At 47.9% G+C, this 23,223-nt stretch overlaps 1 protein-coding gene across 1 annotated transcript in view; it reads left to right on the top strand.

The window, feature by feature from the left end:
* The first annotated feature begins 6,422 nt into the window (after positions 1–6,422).
* Positions 6,423–23,223, top strand: part of SLIT3 (slit guidance ligand 3) — a 555,128-nt gene continuing 538,327 nt past the window's right edge. Inside the window, exon 1 of the mRNA XM_033096396.1 lies at positions 6,423–7,047. Within this exon, the coding sequence (XP_032952287.1) occupies positions 6,851–7,047 (197 nt within the window). The 5' untranslated portion in view covers positions 6,423–6,850. The remainder of the gene's footprint in view (positions 7,048–23,223) is intronic.

Below are 23,223 nucleotides of genomic sequence, written 5' to 3'. Positions count from 1 at the left end.
TCCCCACATCATCTGACCTCCTTTCAGACCTCCTTTCAGGACAAAGTCAATCTGGGGGCACATTGCTGGTTCCCTTCTGGGGATTACAATCTGTTTCATCTCTCAAGGTTAGAGCCATTGCCTCCGCACAGTGTTCTCCAGCTTCTAAAGCAAGGAGGCTGAGCCGCATCCAAGGACAAATCAGGCATCAAAGCTGTTTTTCTCAAATTTTCTCTCAGACCAGTAGAAATCTGCCCCAAACTCTTTTATAATCCACATTCCCAAAGTCTTCTCCCCACCCCCATACACCATTCTATTCCTGCCTCCTTGCCTCTGCTCCCTTAATGCAAACACTCTTTTCCCTCCCACTGATATCATCAAACCCATGCATCCTTCAAAAGTCAAATGGTATTCCTCAGCCCTTCCAATGCAGGTTGAAGTGATTTCTCCTTCTTTAAAATTTCATAGCCCTTACTATGTGATCCACATCGATTAACATTTAATTATGTACCACATCTTTTCTCTCATATATCTTAATTTTGTCTTCCTAATTGAATTATTGGTAGCTGTGCACTGTATCTTCTCCTGAGCATATATGAGGTTATCAAAATTGTTGTTTGAGTGCTAAGTTAAGCTAAATGCCACTTAAACTTCTGGACAATGGGCCAAATCCACTCTATCGTACCAGTTTTGGCCACACAGCTAAAAACATGGCCACTCACTCCTATTCCTTACATGTTCCAGCTTTCCAGCCACAGAAGTACTGCATCTCTTTCTCCATTTCCAGTTGGAAAAATCCCAGGGAAGACTCTGATTGGCTCATTTCAGTCCTGTGCCCACCCCTAGAAAATCACTGTCTTTGTGAGGCAAAGATCATATAAGAACAAGAAGGCTCATGATTGGAGCGAAAGACAAAATAATACTTGTCCACTGTAGGTGAATATGGATTTTGGAAAGGTCTTTTGCTTTATCTTCTTCAGGATAGGTTATTTATTTTAAAATTACATATTTATTCACCAAACATTTATCTAGTCATAATAGATCCTGCCCCATAGGGAAGCTCAATAGATTAACTGGCAGTAAGCCTTTATTGTCCTTTTATTGTCAAGGGAGAGAGAAAGAAGCATTTGCATTGAAAAAAAAATGACCTCCCAGGTCTAGCTGATGGTATACTTTTCCCTTAACCCTACTCTCCAGAAATTCACATACGTGATTAGTCTCTCTCCCAGGAAGATTTAATAGGGATCATAGTCTTATATCAAACTGGAGTTTTCATTGTCTCTCCCTCCCCTCCCTGTTCACCTACTTTTCAGAGATCTGCCTCAGTGACTCAGTGAGGTAGTGTGTCAGTTTCAGGGTCACTGGTAGGAAACAGATGACACAACTCAAAGAAGTAATTGAAGAAATTTAGTAAAAGGATTGTTTAGAAAAGTGAGGCAGGGTTAAAGAATCAACAAGGGATGGGCTGCTCAAGGTTTAGCAACAGTGGGAAGCTATCCCTACTCTTATCCTCTAAAGAGATAAGGTGGTGGGTATGGTACCCGGAGGACAGGGCTGGAGGACATGAACTATGACCTTCAGTAGGCGAAGGTAATCACTGCCAAACTGCTGTCCTTGTGGAGGAAGTTCTGGCCTCTCCTCCAGCTCTCTGATGTGCCTCCCATGTGGCCAGACCCAAGAGAGTGTAGGTGGTACAAACTGTAGGGATAAGCATCCTGGGTAATAGAACAGGGTGACAGTGGGCAGAGAGTGATCTGTACAACCCACTGGAGAATGACCAGAACAAATGGCAACTTTCAATGGGGTGGGAACAAACATATCAGAATTGTGTGGGTGTTGCCACACAGCAGCCTACCCGTCTGTCTCCTTGTACCTGCCCCTAAAGAAAGGAGAGTCTGTGAGACGGATCCTTTCAGGGACTTTGCTTCACCTTTGTGCTTACACCTTATGTCTCCCTGTTTGGCCCCAGAAAGATGGCCGGCTAGTCAAAGATGGGTACGACTCCCCACGGTGGGGGGGGAGGCAACGCAAGCCAGACACAGCCATGTGGGGACCATCTGGGGAACTCGCAGGGTTGATAGAGGTCGGCACAGCCCCCCACCTTCCCCCGGCTAAGGAGAGCCTCTGCCCCTGTGGCTGCATTCCTTCCCACAACCTGCAGGGGAAGTGACTCAATGATGTGCTCTCTGTCTATTCATATGCATAAAGGTTTTGTCCCTTGGGGAAGTACTTATCCTGAGACTTATTGTTCGGCTTCCTGCAGGCAAGGGTGATTGGTTTAAATCGGTTTCCTACTGTAATGTATGGGATTCACAGATCTTGAGATTGACAAGCTTTACTTCTTTTACTTCTACCTCTAACTAATAAAAGCCATGCGTTGGCCCAATTTGGGGCTCAGTCCTTGAGGCTGCAGTCCCTTGGCCCCGCTTGCACTCTATTCTTGTCTACTGTCTTTCTTAACCTTGTACCGCCCTCCTTGCTTCCCACAACTCTTGTCCCACAACTCTTGACATGTGGAGGGGGCAGGGGGGATGTGTATAGTTTTCAAAAAACTCTCTCCCAGAAATGCTGAAAGAACATAATCTCCTCCTCTTCCTCATCCTCCCCCAAATGATCACGTGGCACTGATGAAAATAAGTAAAACTGCAACAAAATATTGTCAGATAAACTAGCTGATTAGGAAGATTACTCATTCACATAATTGTTCATTTATTCGTTCATCAATCATCAAAGATTTATTTGTACCTCTAAGGCATCAAGCATGCAAAAATGGATTAGACATCTCTGTGTGCTTGAAACTTTTTATAATAAAATGTTGGAATAAATAGATTATATAGAGACACTGCCCTTGAGAATCGAATAGCCTGGATCAGCGAGGTTTCTTGGAGGACTGGACAGCAAAGCAAAACTGAGTCTGGGCTTTGGTGGGAGATGAGCTGGTGGAGGCAGCAATCTACTTCAAAGGTTAGGACTGCATCGTCAGCTTTGCATTCTAGAAAAACCCCTCCATCAGCAGGGTAAAGAATGGATTGGTGGAACAAACAAACAACGTTAGGGAGCTGATGTGGGTGCCAATGTGAGCAACGGCCATGCGTGAAACCAGGACCTGAACAATGGGAGGCGGCCCCCAAATTAAAAGGGACAGATTCAAGAGGTAATCCTGGGGGACAATTAACAGGACTCAGGGACTGAATGGCTGTGGTGTAAGACAGAGCGAAAGTGCTTCGGTGCTGTTTGGCCACTTCATCACCCCCTGCTTTTTCAGCTAATATCTCCCCAGTTTTCTGTTAAGAGTTTGCATCTACCTATCCCACTGAGTATAGTTTCCGCGGAACCATCATCCATAGGTTCTTGTCTTCTCGGGCCGAGAGGGCGATCACGTGACCTTTAGCCAGGCCAACCAGTCTTGCCCTCCTGGGAATTTGGAAATCTTGGGCTTGGTACCTAGATCATGCCTTGGTTCTTGTCTTTTCTGAAGGCTCCTTCTTCAGTTTTTTCCCCATAAATTTTGTAGGCCACCCAAAAGCCTTCTTAAAAAGTCCTGTTTTAAACTCCAGTTAGTCATTTTCTGTTGCTTCAACAAGAAAACCTCGACTGATTAACACGGCCATGTGTATGGTGGTGTCTTTCACTGAGAGACAGAAGACGGGTAGAGGCGCACGTGTGAGGGGCGCTTACTTTGGGGAAGGTGGGCAATTCGCTTTGAGAAGCCTATGGAAAAATAGACAAAAATCCAAAAGCAGGCCCCAGAGGCATATGTGGGACTCTGAAAAAAATGACACCACACAGAGTAAAAGCCATTTCTGGCACTTAGACATAAAAAGTCCCACCCAACAGCCTGGCCTCCCAAGGACTTATCCAGACTTCTCCGGGGCGGCGGGTAATTCTAAGGGGAGGCTGACACGTTCTGCAGATGCCCCAGAAGCAGTGGGCGACATGGACAGGGCCCCATTCTAGGCACTGGGAGCCGTGTGTCCTGGCTGTGGCGCTCTCACTAGTTAGCTGGGTGACCTTGTACCCACGCCCTCTCCTCTCTGAGATTCAGTTTCCATATTAGTAAATACAGGGTTGAATTATATTGAGGGTTCTTCAAAAATTCCCAAAGAATTCTAAGTTTACAGGTAAAAGAGGCAGCTGTACTGGAAGACTGGGTTGAACAAGTCTTCAGCCTGTCTCTTTACGGCAGGACTTCTCAGGGTCTTAAATTCGCTCATCTGTGAGGCAGATCTCCAAGAGAGGTGAAGGTGAGCAGCACTTCTCATTGCATTTCTGTCCAAGGAAACTACCCCCAGCCCCGCGATGAACCCATGAAAAAAACATGTGGAACTAGTAGTGATCAGAAAGCACTTGCAGAAATGCTGGGTTACGTGATTTCTGTGGTGGTTCCAGCCTAAATATTCCCTTATTCTGTGCAGCCTCCTGTTGCTGCCACTGGCCTCTTCCTTGGTGGTGATTGACCCCTGTACTCTGTGCTAAAGTGGTTCTCCCAGGGAAAAGCATGTTTGAATGCCACTTACAGATCTAGTCAGGCTGACGAAACCCCCAGCAGCTTAAATGGAAACAAAGCTTCCCCTCCCCTTCCCCACTGTTCTCAGGGCACAGACCCAGGCCCAGCCTGAAGGGTTTGCAAAAAAACAAAACAAAACATGCTCTAGTGTGCATTTGGGAAAACAAAGAAAACCCTACTCTTTTCTACTCCAGACAGTCTGAGATGCTTGTGTGCCCTTGGGCCTTTACCCAGTTTTCTCATCTGCCTCAGACCTGGTACTAAATTGGTTCAAGGTTTGGAGGAAAGCTTCAGAGGAAAGGATGTTTAGAGTTCTTAAAAGCTGAAGTCACCCTGAGGCCCCGAGGCCCAAAGACCTCTATGGCCACCAGAGGGCGATCACACCAGTGTGTGTACAGAAAGCGGCTCCCAAGAATAACAGCAGTAAATTGCACCTAATGTGTTCGTGAATGGTGGACGCTGAAGTGTGCTTGTGTGTGCGTGCACGTAGGTAGAATTGGGTGCCTGGAGCTATGACTTTGAAAATCTGCTAAGCACAATAAAACAAAATCTGCACCTCTACCATGTATTTGCAGGATGTGGTCAAGTAGTTGAAAGTTCTCTTGAAGGAAAATCAAGTAGAAGGAATCAGAATAGCATTTAAATGAAAGAAAAAGAGTTGGCATTGTGGTACATGTGATAGTGTATGGGTTTTTTGAGAATGGATGTGCACATTTGCGTATGTGATTGAGTATGGATGTGTAAGCATGTGTGTGCACAGGTGTGTGTGTGCACGTCTGTGTGTGAATGTGTGTATGTGCAGGGCTCATTCAGACTCTTCCACGGTGAGCAGACATCAAGGAAGTCTGGGCAATGCTTCCTCCAGTTCCTGTTCTCTGCCTCCAAACAAACAAACAAAATCATTCCTACAGGTATTTATGGAGCCTCTAACACCCGAGCCCCTCCCCGAAGGCATCTGGAAAAGCTCAGACCTGGCTAATTTAGAGGAGGCACTGAAAGAAGGAAGGCGCTGGGGGCAGAAGTGATGCCTCGCGTATGAATGTTTTGCAGAAACACTTTCTCTTCTTTGATGCTCCATGCACCCCAGTGAGGAGGCCCCAGACACCGCTGTGGCCCCCTGGCTCAGAGGTGACATGATTGGCTCAGAGTCACCCAGTCCGGAAGTGGAAACTCGGAGAACCCAGGGGTCCACATCCCGCCATCTCTGCTTTTAGCTGCACAGCCGGCATTGGCTCTGGGCAGAGCAGGGCAGGCCTCCAGGTAGGGTTCGCCAGTTCTGTGACACGTGTGACAGGAGTGCGTTCGTGTCCATACAGTAGGTCTTTTAGGAATAAGTTGTGGATCTTTGCTAAGATGAGGTAGGATCTTTGAGTATCTTTGTTGATGAGGTAGGGACGCAGCTTTGATGGACTGTGATGTAGAACGTGGGTGAATTACAGAGTGCCACGGTTTGGCGTCCCCCTAGTAGCTGTGTGACCTCCGGCAAGTCACTTCACTAATTTGAGCTTTTTTTCTTCTTCTTTTTTCTTTCAATCTATAAAATGGGGACACTCAGATGCCCCCTTGCGGGCGGGACTGAGTTGGGACAGAAGGAAAGACTATGAACAGAGTGCCTAGCTCAGTGACAGAATCAAGAAAAAGTGCCACCAGCCTGATCTATCCTTGGTTCCTAAGAGCGAATGAGTCTCAATTCTGGGCTCTCCTGGCAAAGCCCGGTCCCTTACCCAGTTACTTCCCTCTCCCTCCTCTGCTTCCTCCTCCCTCGGGCTCTCGGTTGCTCCAGCAAAGTTCCCAACTTAGTCTACATGACGCGCAGCGCAGCCAATGGGAGGCGGAGCTGGCGTGTTTTATTTTTTTTTTTTTTGGCTGGGGGTTGGGGGGGGGAGGCGCAGGAGGGGTGGGCCCGCGTCTCTGGTGTCTGCCCTGCTCAGTGAATGGAGAGAGCGAGCGCCGGCCAGCTCGCCTGGCTGCCCGGTGCCCCAGCCGCCGACGCTGCGCTCCCCAGCCCGGCCCCAAGCCGGACCTCCCCGGGCTCCGTGCCCCACTGCTCTAGCCCCAGGACCCCGACCCGGCCCACGCTCGGGGCCGCGGGCCAGCGGGGACAGGGGGCGCTCGGTACCTGGGCACTCCGAACGATGCGCAGCGGGGCAGCGCCAGCCCCGCCGATGGAGCTGCTGCTGTCGCCGCCGCCCGGCGCGCCCCACTCCGCCCGCGCCCCGTGCGCCTGAGCGCTGAGCTCGCTCCTCCTCCGCGCCAACTCCACCGCCCGCTCCCCAGGCCGCCCGTGCTCCCCCGCGCCTCTCCGGGCTTCAAGCGTCTTGCCCCGCCAAGGCAGCCTCCTCCGGGCGCGGGCCCCTGCACACCATGGCCCCCGGGAGGACAGGGTCCGGCGCCGCTGTGCGCGCCCGCCTGGCGCTGGCCTTGGCGCTGGCGAGCGTCCTGAGCGGGCCCCCCGCCGCCGCCTGCCCCACCAAGTGTACCTGCTCTGCCGCCAGCGTGGACTGCCACGGGCTGGGCCTCCGGGCGGTTCCCCGGGGCATGCCCCGCAACGCCGAACGCCTGTGAGTACCCCTGCCAGCCTCCATTCGGGCCACCCACCTGGGTCCCACAGAGGGGGCCCCCGGCGCCAGATCCTGCCTTTGCCCTCGGTCACGTTGCATGCATTCTCTGCTCTGACCCTCTCCTGGATGGGATCCTCCACTCTCTGACTTAGGGGTTTGTGGCTTTAAGCAGGTCTGGGGATAGAGGTCTGGAAGCCCCCTGTGATGAGTAGAGTAGAGCCTCTCCTGGGTTAAAGGCTCCAGATGCAGGGCCCGCTGACAGCTTCCAAGCAGAACGCTGGCAGGAGATGTGGGGAGGAGAGAGAGACCACTGCAGCCAGCGAGGTCTTAGGGTGAGGGTAAAGGATCTGCGCTCATTACAGAGGGGCTTGAAGGGAAGAGCGGAGGGGTGATGGGGCTTCAGGGCGCCGACACCGGAGAGAGGGCCCCAGACTGTGACCCGCTTGGAGATCAGAACGGCCGGGCCAGCCGCTCTCTGGCTGCCCTTGCAAGGAAAGTTGAGCGTGTGTGTGAAGGTCTAACTTCTGAGGAACCAAAAGAATTCAGAGTGGGTGCTCGCAAAACCTGCCCTGCCTGGAGCGCAGCCTTGGAGATGCCAAGTTGCAGCCCCGGTGAATTTTTTATTGCTTGGTTATAAATGCCTCCCCAAAAGGGCTGGAGAATGGAAATGCTGACAGCCCTTTAAATGAGACCGAGCGCTATAATCTTACAAACCGCACTCAGCCTAGGATCCTGGGCTTGGCAGGGAGAGGAGAGGCACTTGGAGAGTGGGATGGATTGACCCTCGTTTTAACCTCAATTGTGCAACCAAATATTTACTTTTCATATGTCAACGTTTTGGAAACATTTATCATTTTGATCCTCCGACCAAATTGAAAACTTGGATTTGGGGTGGGTTCTTGCTAGCCCTCAGTTGGGGAGTTGGGAAAGGAGGAAGAAATGGTGGAGCCGGTGGGAACTGGCCTGGGATCCTAGCCCAGAAGTGGGTGAGGGTTTGCTGTCCGGTGGTGGACTTCTCCAGGTCTTGTTCTCCTGCCATCCTCTTTCCCCACGTGTCTTAGGGGTAGGTGCCTGAGTCTTCCGTTCTGCCTTCTTGACTTTGGGCGGGGAGAGAATGGTGATGAGACTGAGAGGACTTGTCCTAGAGTGTGGGATCCCTGTTAACCACCTCCTGTCACCCCATTTCTTCTCTTCCTTTTCCTCTTTACATGTCCCTGGGTGGAGACTCAATAGAACCGCCTTTTTCCTGGAGCTTTCCTTTGGCTCAAAGCATTTTTTTCCTCCCACTGCAGAGATTATTCTGTGGGGTTGAACCATGCGATTCTAGAGGGGTAGAGCTGAACCCTCATTAACAGATGTAGAAAAGAAGGCTCAGAAATGTGAAATGACTTGCCCAAGGTCATACCCTAAGTTGACGGTGATGAAAGGACCAGAATCCAGGTTCCCACAATTTAATTCAGACAGTATGTTCTACCATACCAGTGAAAAGGGGGTTTGGGTGGTGTTTGTGGATGCCTACAACTTATAAACTAAATCCCCCTCCGTCCTCACGTCAGGGCCAGCCACATGAGTTAGTAAAATAATAACTGTGGTTAATGTTTAATGGATGCTTTTCCTGCTCAATTTGTTTACATGTGCTATCTCTTTGAATCTCTCTAATAGTCTTATTAGTTATATAGGTAATGCTTATTATTTCACTTAACAGTTAAGTCATCTTGTGACTTGTTCAAGGTCATATAGCTAGTGAAGCGTTTGAATTTGAGCGTGTCTGGCTCCTAAAGCCACACCTAGTACTCTGCTGGACGTTCTTGGAGCAAGGGTTAGTTGGGCCAAGATCTATAAACAGCAGACGGCCTTGGGAAGGTTCTGGCTGGGCTTGGGTCACGGCATAGGCACTTCAGCTGTACCTTGCAACCTTCAGCTTGCTTTGACATTAGCTGTCCTTTTGGGGTCTTGCAATTACTTCTCCCCATCTTCAAAATCATGTTGCATGTTTGGGAAACCAAGGAGAGTAGACCCCTCTCCTCCTGGCATATAGAAAGTCTTCAAACACTGCAGGCACATCACTGTAGCGAGCAGGCCACCCAACCACCTCCCCCAGGAGACCCAGGCAGCTCCGGGCAGCCCATTTGCTCTACAACTGGAGAAGCTAGGCAGACACCGGAGTCCTGGGCATTCCCTGGGCCCGCTGCTATAGTCACGGTCACTGGCCGGCATTGACAGGGTAGGAGGTGTTTTGGAAGGAATACCTGTGTCTCACCTGCCTTGGTTCTGGTCACTGGGACTGCTTAGGCTGGGGTACTGGGGGCTGATACGGCTGCCAAGGCTGGCCCTCATTCTCGTCTCCTCCCTCCCCAGGAGAGGGGCAATGTTTAAGAGCCAGCTGGGCCAGGGGGGCTGCAGGGGTCTTTCAATCCCTCACTGTCTCAGTCCACTCAGATGTGGCATTTCAAGTCTGCAGACATGTAGGGGGATAGTTGGCATTCCTCTGCAAAGGATTTCTTTAGGGAGGAATTTCTCCTTCCTTCTTTCCTTCATTCATTCAACAAACATTACTTGAGCCTTTACTGCATTCCAGTAACTGTATATAAAACCATTGCGTATACAGAAGAAAGCCAGAAATTCAACGTAAAGAATGTAAGCAAAGGACGGGGGGAAGGAAACTTCCTTTAGTGAGGACTTCAAACTCCTCAGGGCTGTTTTCCAAGGGGCGTAAGTTTTGTCAGCACTGCCGTCAGATGACCTTCCTCAAGTCCACTCTTCTGATCCCAAATGTTTACATTGTGTTTTATAACAAAAAAGAAGCATTTTCTCTCTTCTTTATTTTTGCTGCTCTACCTCCCAAAGAAGCTTTACTGAAGGTGTGTGTGTGTGTGTGTTTGGTTGGTGTTTCTGATTCTGAGGCCCCGTCCATTCATGCTGTGCCATTTAGAAAAACCTGCATGGGGATAATGTGGTCACCATTTGGACTTTGCTTTCGGCCTGAAATGGGGCCTGTGGAATTCTTTGTAATTAAGCTGCTATCAGAGTTGGGGGTCTGTGTTCCAGCTCCTTCTCCATAATGTCAGCACATCTCACAAAAAGAGAAACTCTCTGTCGTTTATAAACTCCTGACAGTCCTTTCCCCCTCAATGAGGAGGTGACACCCACAAGAAAGCTAAATAAACGCAGAGGAGAATTCAGTGTAATTTATTATCGGTGCAGCAAAGATAGAGGACAGGAGGAGAGGAAGTGAACGGTGGTGCCTGAAACAAAACATTTACCGTAGAGCACAGAGTAAACAGATGTTGCCTTTACCCTTCTGAGTACAAAAGGAGCCCACAGATGTAATTCTTCTCCAACCACAATCTCGGCCTGGAAAAGAGGAGACAGATGAAAATGAACTCTCCTGTGGGGCCCCTTCTCCCCGGCCTGCCTAGAGGCAGAGGCCCACTTCTCACCCGCAGCGAGGTGGTGGCCCGAACAGCGGAGTGGGGCAAGAGTGGACATCTTTGGTTTTTCACTTGGCTCCAGAACATGCTGGAGACTGCTGTATTTAAATAAACATTTCCTGTTTGCGAAGGAAAACGGGCGAAAGGCTGAAACGTGAGAATGTGGTAACTTAATTTTCTCCGTCACTCCAGATGACGGCAAACTTCGCTGGTGGTTGGGTCCAATAAAAACCCACACCGTATCATAGGCTTTCCCTCACTTGACCACAGAGGTCCCGAGGTCAAGTGGGAGACTTTCCAAGATGCTCAACAGCCAAGCCCTGCTTTCTGGTACTCTCTGCCCTCAGGGCCAGCTAACAATGCCAGGGGCAAGCTGGTGAATCACGGGGCCTGTCTGAGCCAACCATGACGATGTGGCCTTTCGGGAGGCCCAGTGCTCTCCTGGCAAGTCTGCTGGGCTGGACATGAGCAGCTGAGCACACACACTTCCAGTGTGCTGTGCAACGCTGAGCAGATTGCTTTACCTCTCTGGGCCTTGTTTTCCTGAAAGTAGAAACCTAGTGTAGTCTTAATGGTTTTTCGTGTATGGTCCTCTTCCCCAGTATCTAGAACAGGACCTGGCACATAGTAGGCTTTCAAGTAATATATGCTGACTAAATGAATGATGATTCTTAAAAAATGCAAGTCTTTCTTTAGTTCTTACAAGTGAAAGATGGGCAATTAACAGATTTGTATTTTTATGTTTGGCTTCGGGCAATTTACTAGTAACCTATTACATGAGTTATTAAGGGTTTCTAAAATCTGGCTTTCTTGAACTAGACATTATTTCCTTACTAGAGTTACCAAGGATTCCTAATGAGTGATTCACTCTGGAGTCTGGTTGCCAGGTGTTGCTTAGCAACCGTAGAAAACTCCTACTGTGCACATACCAGTGAAAAGAGCTGGAAATCCTGAACACTTAAACCATAGGACTTTCTAATCAGGCACTCAGCGGCGTCATCCTGCACTCTCTGTGGCTTTTGATGGTGGCTCTTCTTGTATTGATTGATGTGTTTGTAGGATCATTATTAAGTTTCGCTTTTGCCGATCATCTGGATCTTGTTTTATTTCTGCATATTTGCCATTTTGATTGTTATATTGTTTCTCTCCAGCTCCGTTTGTTGTCACTGAGTTCTTTCCCTCCTAGAAGGTGAGAACAGTGGGTCTGAGCGTTGTGGGATCTTTTGCGTCGACTAAATGGGCTGTGACAAGGTGTCAGAGCCCCGTACCTCGTGGTTCGGGTGTGGGCTCTGGAGATGGCTCTGGTTTGAATGTCGGCTGTTACGTCCTTGCTGTTGTACCCTGGGCAGTCATTCCAGTCCTCTGGGCTACGGTCTGTTTAATCCCTTCGTACCATATTTCCACACCGATAATACAGGATGATAATTGCATGGGCCCCGTGGGAATGTCATGCACGTGGCCCAAGACAACCCATGTAATGTGCTCAAAACAGTGCCCAGCACAGTGTTTCATCCACTCCTGCTCCTTTTCCTTACTTGTAAAGGGCACAGTAAACATTCCTCTAGGGGAGGACGAAAGGAACTAATGGGCAGCAAGTGCTTAGCGCGGTACCTGGCACGGAGTCCGCCTCACACTGGTAGAGATGGTGGCCATGGCCATCATTGCCAGCTGTTCACCTCAGGCCCCATTCAGCTGGAAGGTTCGAGATGCCCACTCTAAACATACCCTGTGGAGGTAAGTTCCTAGCCTGTGGGTAGGCTGTGCCCAACACCCTCATGCCCGCTTTCCTCCCTCTCCTCTCTAGCTAAGCCCAGGTTGGCCTCCCGTCCATGAAGTGGGGATTACGGTTGAAGTGATTTATGTCTTTTCCATGCGTGTGCTGCTTTGTGGTATATTTAAATAAAGAATGCAGTTTACTTATTTATTTGGGGGTGAGGGCGGGTTGGATTTTCAAGGGGAATTTTTGGCCCTGACTGTTTTTTTTTCAATGCTCATTCCTCCTGTCTCTCCCTAAATACCTCCTCATACTGACTTCCCGTGTCTGCCTCCATTACTGCTTTTACGTGAAACAGCTGCATTTAACTAGCATGCTCCACCCTCATTATGTAAGGTGGTCTTAACCCTTTTTAGAGCTGCTGAAAAGAAAAAAACAAAAACAAAAACCAAGGCTTGGAAGCTTTTCCGGAGAGCTTTTCTGAACCACCACTACTTCCGGAGAGGATAGAGGGTAGAGGGTTCCCCCTGGGGTACACGGTGTTGACTTTTCAAGACTCATTAGTCATCACTCTCTGAAATTCAAATCAGCCTCACCCAGGTGGGAAGAGCTCACACTGGGAATCCTTTGCTTCTCTGTTCTGAAGACCTGGGTTGTGTTTCCTAAGTACTGGTCTACCAAAGGCTATACGTTCCTCCCCACCCACTGTGGTCCTCATAGTTCTGTTGCCAGAAACATCTGATACAGCTCTTCCCTGTACATTGGTGGAGGATGTGTGATTTGAAGTCCTCAATATTGAGCAGGTAGGGAGGTGGGGAAGGTAACGATATTTGTGGGTGAAGGGATGGACTCCAGAGCCAGATGGGGCCCCAGTCCTGGTGTACTACTCACTAGCTGGGTGATGTCAGTGTCCTCATTTGTAAAATGGGAATAACAATAATATCTCCTTTATAGGATGGTGTGAGTATTGAATTAACTCACATCGATTGCTTCAATCACGGTGTATCCTCCATAAGTATTCTTATAATTATTATTCTTGTAATCCTTATTGATTAGTCTTCCTTCCAGAGCATGCTCAAGATAAAATCAGATTTGGAAAAAAATATGATACATTGTTAGGGTTGAAGTTCCAACCACGTGCATGTTGAGCTTCCACCAACATACGAAGGGTGATCGAAGAATACGGTGAATGCTGCTGCCGAGTGCCATCCAACAGGAAGGCAGGGGTCTTCAATATGCAAAGTGGCACATCGGACCTGAGTACCAGTGTGTGACAAGTTTCAACTTGTTCGGTGCAGTCAGTCAGGTGTGAGCTACAGTGGAGAGGAGGTGTGTTTTAAAGTGTGTAGTAAAGCATCCTCCATCATGACAACGCTCCGTGTCACACATCACTTCCAATATACCGCAGTTTCTGTCAAATAAAAACATGACAGTGTGTCCTCATCTACCTGATTGGCTGAATCTGGCAACTTGCGATTTCTGGCTCTTCCCCAAAGTCAAAATGATTCAGGACATCGAGGCAGCCACAACAGCGCAACTAGAGACACTCACGAAAGAGGACTTCAGAACTGCTTCAGAAAGTGGCAAGAATGATGGGATACGTGTGCTTGATGCAAGGGGGAGTATTTTGAGGAGGATTAATGACAATGTGTCTTTTACTGTAATAGTTTTTTTTTTTTTTAATTTAAACATTCACCATATTTTTTTATCACACCTCATAATTTTGGAGAAAGTGAAAGTGGTCATTCTCCTTTACTTGATTACATTCAATGGTGAGGAACTCAGTTCTTCCTAAAGCAATTTATTCCATTTTTAAAAACATTTCTAAGAATAAGTTTTTGTTTGGGGGTTGAACTTTTCTTCCATTGATTGTTGTTACACAGAGCAAGTATAATCCTTCTTTCAAATGATAGGATTTCAAAAATCTATTGCTGTTGGGTTTCTCACCACCCACTTATCCAAGTCTTCTCTTTTCTTCCATAGATTTTTATAATTTCATCAACTATTGTGCATGTGTTAGACTCTGAGGCAGGCTTTATCCCCATTCCTAGTTATCTTATTCTAAATAGGTTCCAGTGTTCTTTGCCTATATGACTATGAGACCATCCGCTCTCATGCTATCTTGACTTCCGTCAATGTGTTTTAAAGGGATGTTTTCACTTTGGACGGCCACTGCCTGGTTTGGTCATTCTGACTGGGCTGTTCACTGTATTCCCAGTGTCTCCCTGGCCCTCCTGCTCTTGATCCTATTCTCTCTCATTCATTCCAGACCCAGACTTGCGCAGTTGACTTTTTGGAGTCTAGGTGCAACAGTTTGCACTTATCCTGATTAAATTTTGGCTAATGGTTTCATTTCATCAGCTTTTCAGGAACATTTTCTATTTTGATTTTCTCCTCTAGCATATTAACCACTGCTCTTCCCATTGCCTCTGCAATTTCAGTGGCCTTGCCCTATGGATCTTTATCCAGGTTGTCGATATAATCAGCAGTGTCCTGTCTGCTTTTCTCAAAGTCGTTCTGTGGTCTGGGGTGTGGATTACATAAATACATTGTCCTGTTCTTTCTGGCTGGGATGGATAAAACTGTTGAGGTCTTATTGGCCCAGAGCATCTTCTTTCCCTGGGGTTCTGTTCATATTTTCTCTGGAATGAATTCCTATTAATGCTTAATTCCTTTGTTTGTTGAATTTTCTCTAACCTCTTGGTTTCTCATAGCACGTTCCATCATGACGTTAGCTTCGTCCTTGTCCTATTAGGCTGGTGCCAGAAGCCCATCAGGAGAAGGATGTGGTGTGTGTGTGTGTGTGTGTATATGTGTGTGTGTGTGTGTCTGTGTGTGATTTTCTCCTGGAAAATATTTTAGCCTGAGAAACTGAGCCCTTCTGTCAGTAGCAGAGCTTGTCTGAGAACCCTCAGCTTCTTAGTGATTTCCTTCACCATCTTGGGTACCCATTGGCACAGGCTCCCTTGCTAGAGTACTGCTGTGACTGGATATGAAGAAGGATGAAGCATAGAGAACGGAGGTCTACAGGCTCTCCCCAAATCTCTGTAAATCACCACCACCACCACCACCACCACCACCACCACAGCTACCAGTTATCGAGCCCCTCTTTGTGCCTAGCACCGCTTTCATACTTGACTCGCACGGACTCACTTCATCATCTGACAATCATGCAAGGCAGGAACTCATACTGTCCTCACTTTATAGATGAGGAAACTGAGTCACAGAAGTAAAGGCACTACCCAGGTAGGAGCAGAAGAATCAGGGTTCATCAGGTAGGCTGGTCTCAGGTCTGCCCTGCAACCACTGGTCATGTCATTCCTCCCAAATCTTTTAAGACAGCCCCTTCTCTGTCTTCCAAACTCAATTCTCAAAGAACAACTGGAAGAGAAGAACAATGAGTCCTAGTTGAACCAGTGGGCATCTATTCGATGCAAGGCATCCAGAGAGGAATGCCAATGCTATGTTCTGGACACCTGGTGTCCAGATTGGGGACGTAGGTGGCATTTGAATTGGAGCTTGAATAGGGTTCCCATAGGTAGAAATGGGAATATGTACAGATTCGCAGATGTCTGTGGTTGCACAGAACCTAAGAGAGCACGAGCCCAATTTAAAATGATGGGAGCTGCTCTTTAGGGAGTTTTATCTAACATGGGCATTTGGAACAGAATCTAATAGGTCAAGTCTTAGGGAAAAACGTCACGTGGTTATATGGCTAATTGTTATTTTTTTTAATTTTGAATTTGGGGGATAAACCCTCCAAGGACAGTTCTGATGAGCCCTCTTGGCCAGTATTTCCCCCACAAGTATCTGCCTAGCTCTGGGCAGGAATTGCCTCCTTTTCCAGTTAGATGTCTTAATACCACTCGCCTTCTCTCAGCCATGATCTTCAGGCTCCCCCTACCTTGAGATCAGGTCCTACTAGAACAGACGGATATACGATGCGTCCTGGCAGGAATGAATGTGACTTCACTTTTCACAGCCTTATCACTGCTTGTGTGGGCTCAGACTCCTCTTCTCATGTCCGAAACGCCAGTCTGGGTTCCTGACCCCTGATTCATCTGCACTTTAGCAACAGTGTGGGTTGTGGTTCCTGAAAGTCTGCCAGCACATTTAACCACCCACCTTGCCTCTCCCTTGAGTGTTTTGGCCTCCCTGGTTCGTGTCTGCTACCACCATACCCATTGCTTGTTCCCCTGCCCTCTATAGGTGGTGTCTGCCGTAACTCAGGCTGGTCTGCAGGGTGCGGACTCCACGGACCTCTTCTCCTTTGAGGTTCGTGGGCTTGACTGCAGACGTACATATCTTGTGCATCTCTCCTTGAGCCGGCGCCGCTCCTGCCCCCGCCAAGAGCCATCCAGCTTGGCCTCTTGCTCTCTCCTGCCCCTCGTGCCGCTCTCCTTAGCCTCGGGACTGAACCTGGACTCGTACCATCTGGGCCTCAGCTCCCGAGACTGGATCTGAGGAGGATTTTTATGACCTGGGCCTTCACTGGAGACTGGAGATTCCCAACCCATAGTTGAGTCTTGGAAACAACTTCAGACTTCATCTTCATGGCCATCTGAAGCCTGTTTTGATGCCCAGGGTGGTGTGTAGAGGACACCAAGGCTGGACTCTGTCAAAGATGAATGACAATGTGCCCCTGAGCTCCCTACAACCCAAGAGAACACAGCAGATTGTTCTGTGATTCGGAGGCTCAGTGAGGATGGTGTCATTGGAGAGCTGTCCTGCTCAGAAATGTGTTGCAGGAATCTCTGGACTGTCTAAAACTTTCCTGACATTCTTTTTTTTTTTTCTCCTCTCATCTCTTCCTAGCTCTGGACAGTAGGTAGAAAAGTATTTTGTATGTGAGGTTTCTAAATGGTATTAATGGGAATCCAATGGGGAGTACAATTTGACGTAACCTTAAATGAGTAAAAAGACCTAGGCAGAATTGTGGTCTGCGTCATTTTTTTAAACTGTGGGACGTTGTTGGAGTGTCTTTCTGAGTCTCACTTGCCTCATCTGTAACCTTTAGAATGGTAGGAATAACACTTCTCTCATAGAACTGATGCAGGTTTTAAATGAGATCAGATACCTCCTCTATCAGTGCTATGCAAATACTTGAATTAGTCCACCTGCAATGTCTGATTTTAACCACGGGATCCTGTATCTGAAAGACGATCAGGGTTTGTCTTAGAATCTTGCATTCACAGATGAGGAAACTTGATAGCTGAAAAGCCTTGCTCAGAGTTACCCAGGTCTTCAAACTCTTACCGGGCTTTTCCTTTTCACTCATCAAGATGCATCTTTCACAAATGCAAATGTGGCTTTGCACCAGGGATGCTAGCTACTCAAGCAGGTGGAGTTGAGAGGACTTTTTGCCTAAATAAGTAAAAAGTGTCAGTTTCCAAGAAAGTAGAACCAACGAAGGGGCTCCGTGATGGAGGGTTATTTACAGGAGCTGTTTATTGAGAGCCTATTATGTGCTAGGAACAGTGATGAATAAGCGAGTGAAATGTCCGCATAACTAGAACAGCTCAAAATAATAGGAAATCAGTCTGGGGTATGGCTTCCCACCCAATGACTGACGAGGGGAAGGCCACCATGCTAGGTTCAGAGTGATTTATGAGATGGTGGGGGGCAGTGCTAGACACCAAGCCCTCAGGAACCACTGAGGAAAGCAAGTCCCACTCATCCCTTTAAGGAGGTACAAATATGTAGAAACATTCACACATCATTAAAAAAATAGTACATATAAAATTAAGAAAAGAAAAAAACTCATGGGGAAAATATTAATCTGAGAACAATTGTCTCTGAGAAAGCATTCAAGTATGCCTCTGCAGCTAGCTGGCAAACAGAGCAGGGTCTGCATTTTATTAGAGCCCTAAGTCTTAGAGCACTAGAGCGCTGACCTTATTTGAGAAACATTTCGTAAACACGGACACACAGCACAGCAGCATTTGAGCTACAATGAGATACAGGGCCTCCTTCGAGAGGCCAGCTTCCCCTCTCGGGCTGTTCCAGCTATAACTAAACCACTGGATATGGTTTCCCTGTGGTGTTAATTCCCTCATTCTCCTCTCTTAGCTTTAACTAAGCAGGTAGGAGTTTTCCCTGGGGGGAAATGGGGCGGTGGGGGGGGGGCGGAGTTTGGACTGAAATTTGCTCTTTGGGCAGCTTTGTGGGATAGTCTGTGGGGGAACTCGGCTTTGAGGGGAAGGGTCTGAGAACTGTCATTTGGTCCAGTTTCTTTTTGGAGATCTCGTCTTGCGTCTGGAGACCTGTCATGCATGTATGTAGGCGGGTGGGTCTCAGGCAGCATTCACTTACTGCTTTGGGATAGAAGCTCTGTGGCTTGCAATAGCTCTAAGAAACACGTGCACTACATCTCCTCCTACTAGAAGTTGGCATTTTTCTTTCCATCCTCTGCCAGCTTACAAGCCTGAATTTCTGCCACGGAACTTGGTTCTGTCCCTCCCCGCTCATTTCCTCCGGTGGCCAAGAGATTCTCAGGCTTTTGAGGTCTCTCTGGAGGTCATCTAGTCTCCCCCTCCCCACTGATCTCGGCCCTCCTGGACAGCTGAATGTCTGTAATGGGAGGGGGCCTCAGGAGAAGTTCGCCCTGCTTTCCTTTCAGCCTCGTTCACAGTGTTTGGTGCTCACTAAAGATCTCTCAGAGCCATACGAAGCTTCTGCCAATCTGGAAAGCTAGGGAGACAGAAGAGGGATGGAATCTAGTACAAAAAATAAGGACTTGTGGAGCCAGAGGGGAGAGGCACCAGATGGGCGATTTTGGATTGCAGATCGTGTCCTGAGGGCCATCAGCACCAAGGTAGTTTGTTTAGCTTCTAGAGTGGGAAGATCTCAGATAGGAAATCTGCAGGGAAGGAGCACTGGGAACCAAGACCTGAGCAGGAATCCAAATGGAAGGCCACTTGCTTCCTGGGAGTCTTAACAACCCTAATGCCCTGCCCCCCGCCCTCTAATTACTTCATACCACAAGATGGTAACCAGTGTGCTCTGTTTACTCTCTTAGGCGAACATGCTAATACTTTTTAAAATGTTTCCCATACGCTTCCTCCTGCCATGTGCCCTCCTTAGATGTTCTAGAAATTTCCCAAAGACCTAAATCTCCTCTGGGTTCTCTCCTGACTGGAGCTGCATGCTGATTTGAGCCATATTCAGCCCGGAAGCTCTCTTCTGCCTTTAAAACAGGAAACATCTCCTTCCGAGAAGACTGCACTCCAGTTTTCTTTGTCTGTGTTGCTAATGAACAAAGAGGCCTTATTGCAAAACAGCATTTCATGAGCAGAGTGGGCCCGATAGCACCTCTTGCCAAATGTGGCTGTGTGTAGTTGTGTGGGGGGAACAGCTTTGTCAAGAGGAGGACTGAGGGAGGAGGCTCTGGGGAAGTGTTAGCAACAGCCTCATGGGACAATGGGTAGAATGCTTGCCTGGAACGTGGGGACCTGGCTGGACGTCAGTCACGCTGTGTGACCTTGGACAAGTCACTTGACCTCTCTGGGCCTCAGTTTCCTCATCTTTAAAGGGGGTGAGAGGAGTAGACTGGAAGGTCTCTAAGGATCCTTTCAGCCTGATGCATTCTCACTTCTGGGGGCTGGGATTTGGGGTTTAAACCTGAGCCAACATCCAGCCAACCCAAGGGACTTTCTGGAGGCAGTCGAGAGGCCAGGACAGCTGCTTCAGGGAGTGGCTGGTCCCTGATTAAGGCTCAAATAATTAGCTCAGCTCCACAGTAAGCCTTCTGAAATTAGGAAAGAAAAAGATGTTTAGTTTCAAAAATAGCAGTTGGTGTTTCTTACAACTGCGTGGCTTTGGGCTTTGTGTACTTTCTGCATAGACATCATTTCCCTCCCTCTCCAGCAGAGCGGTTCAGAGTATCCATGCCGGAGTTCCTGCGACCTGGGCTTGAATGCCATCACAAGCTAAGTAACCTCAGGCATGCTCTTTCACAGGAACGTGCTGGGCTTGCTGGGAGGCTCACATGAGGTAATAAATGTCAAGCTCGGAGGACAGTGCCTGGCTGGCATTAAATAACTGCTCCAAAAGCCGTAATGCTGATGACTTACAGCTGCTTCGCAAACCACCCCAAAACTTGGTGTTGTGAAGCAACACCAATTTGATTATGCTGCACGATGCTTTGGGTCAGGATTTTGGCCAATGAGCAGTATGGCTTCTCCCTGCTCCCTGATGTCTGAGGCTTCAGCAGGAGAGTGCGCGGATGACTGGGGGAGACGTGAGCAGCAGGTGCTGGAACCCCCTACGGGCTGCTGGCTCACGTGTCCGACACCCAGGCCCAGCTGACTTGAGGGCTGTACTCAGCTGGGACTGCTGACCTGAGTACCTACAGGTGACCTCTCGATGGGGCTTGAGCAAGGTGGCCTTAGAGTTGTCTGACTTCATACATGGAGGCTCAGAGCTCCGAGAATAGTTGTACCTTTGAACAACTCAGAAGATGCGTGGCATTTCAGGAACTAGCCTTCCAAGCAACATAGTGTCTCTTCTGCGGTAGCCCAGATTCAAGGGTGGAGACCACCTCGTGAAGCAAGAAGTCCCAGAGACTCTGCCACCATGTTTTAAATCCTCTATTGCCATATAAATATCATCCTTATCTTCTACCGTGTGTAACTAATCTCTTAACTAGATTAAAGCTGCTTGACGGCAGGAGCTGTACATTTCTCTCCAGAGGCTTAGTACATGCTTGCGAAAATAAGACTAAGTCAATACATTTTTAAAAATCAAATGGGATAGGCAGGGGACTTGGTGGAAAGGCCCTGAGCTTCAAAGCCAAAGAGATTTAGATTTGAAAAACATCTGTATTCAAAATGTACCCTTTGGCAAATCTTACTTGTCTTTTTAGACTCAGCTTTCTCATCCAATAAAATAGAGACAGTAGTATCTGTCTCAAGGATTGTTGTGGGCATTAGGGATAATACAGGCCAAATGCCCCACACGCAGTTGGTGCTAATGAACATTGTGAGCCATTGTGGCGAGTACACAGACGCTCTGCGTAGGGAGACCCGGTTTCAAATCCCATTGCTGATTGTTCTGTGACTACCGTAAGTCCTTTTCTCTCTTTGAGTATTAGGATCCTTATCTATAAAATGGGTATAATATTCTGCGTTTAGGGTTCTTGTGAGGATAAGAAACCCGTTATGTAAAAGTCTAGCTCCATCCCTCACACACAGTAGGTACTTAATACGTAATTCCTACAAACTGAGTAGTCACAGGTAGCAATTGTAGTTCCTTTGTCTGCATATTGATTCATCCGTGAATTTATGCATTGGGCACTTATTGACTTACTGCTAATCACTCACAGTGGCCTCATTTCTCAGGCCCTGCCTGCTGGGCTGTGTTGATGCCTAGATCTGGGAAGGTACCGCACGAGATGAAGGTCATCCCTTGGAAAGGAGCTCCCAGGCCCAGCCCAGCAGCTCGGGACAGCACTCTATTTGAACACGTGCAACTGAGTTGTAATCGCCCCTGTGGGCTTTGACCTCGGAGCAGCCCTGGCTTCCTCGAGTTCTAACCATTTTGTTCAGATATCCACATGTCCCTTTTCCTCTTCGGGTCTAACTTCTTCCTTACTACAAGCAAGTGTGTTACCTCTTACCTTGTGCCTGTTTTTGTTGTTGCCTTTCTAAAAGCATCGTTTTCCTGGCTCAAGTTTGGCAAACCGTACCAGCCTTATCTGTGTGGTACCAGCCAGGACATCAGCTTTCTTTTTTTAGATAGCTTGTGGGACCCACGGCTCTGTTAGAAACTATTGACTAAGAGTTTCTTCTCCTTTCTCTCCCTAAGATCGCCCCAAAGCCCCAGCCTTAGCCTTTAAAAAAAAAAAAAAAAAAGAATCTAGCTAATCTGATAAAGTACACCGACCTGTCTTTGGAAAAATGCACCAACTCATATTTTGCAAATGATTTTGAGGCCATTCATGAGCACCTCCCCAGGTGGCATATTTCTTCTGAGTGACCTACCTGTTTCAGGGATTTTGATTACGTGGCCTCTGGGGTTTTGCTGAGCTCTACTTGAGGGTCACAATGTACCTGGGAGGCGCTCTTACGTCTTTTTGCTTTTAGACATGCCTCTGTCCCCTCCATTGGAGTGGACGTGTGTTGTGTTTTGGCTGCCCAGGATTCAGTGTCCCCTCCTAGCGGAGTATCGTCTTCTTCCTCCATGGCATATAGTCAGCTGGAATTGGTCAGAGACCTTACGGTCTCCTGGTCAAGGGATAGGCTCATGACCCAAGTCAGTTCGATTGGATGCTTCCTCCTTGGACTTGAAATCTTGACCACAGCGACACAGAGATTGGACTGCCGTTTCATCTGAGCACTTGTGTAATGACCAGACATGCCTGTTTTCCTTTTCCCCATTGAATCTACAAGTCCCTGGTAGCCTTCTAGTGATTTACCTTTTGCTCAAGCTCATACGCTTGTAACCAGATAAGTCTAACTGAGAGCCCCAGACGACAAACTTCTGGGTAGAAAGTAGCATAATGAGAAAGATTATGCCTGGCGTTTGGAGAAAGGCAGACCCAGACTTGAATCACAGTTTTCCATTCACCAGCTGAGTGCCCTTAGGCAAGTTCATTTTTCTCTTAGGGTGTTGGCATCATTGTAAAATAAGGATAACGAGTCCAGAAACCCTGATTTTCAAACTAGGCTGCACACTGGAATCACCTAGGGAGATTTAAAAATTACCGATGCCTGAATTTCATCCCCAGCCATTCTGATTTAATGATTTTGGGGTGCGTCCTGGCTGTTGTGATTCTATACAGCTCCCAGGTATCTGATTTTCAGCAGTGTTTCAGAAAACTGACCTAAAGAAATTCTTCAAATCAAGGGAAGATTAAATAAGTTATGTAAAATACTTAGCATAATGTAGGAATTGACAAAAGTTACTCTTTTTTTCCTTTCTTAAGGTGAATGAGAATCACTTGCTTTGCCACCAGCACCGTTTTCTTTGTTTGGAGTAGTCATAGCAATGCATGACAACCACAGTGCAATACAACCCTACTTATTTATACCA

Source organism: Rhinolophus ferrumequinum, chromosome 24, assembly GCF_004115265.2.
Source record: "Rhinolophus ferrumequinum isolate MPI-CBG mRhiFer1 chromosome 24, mRhiFer1_v1.p, whole genome shotgun sequence".
Taxonomy (NCBI): Eukaryota; Metazoa; Chordata; class Mammalia; order Chiroptera; family Rhinolophidae; genus Rhinolophus; species Rhinolophus ferrumequinum.
The sequence above is the reverse complement of the archived record's forward strand: the minus strand, read 5'-3'. Positions and strand labels throughout refer to the sequence as shown.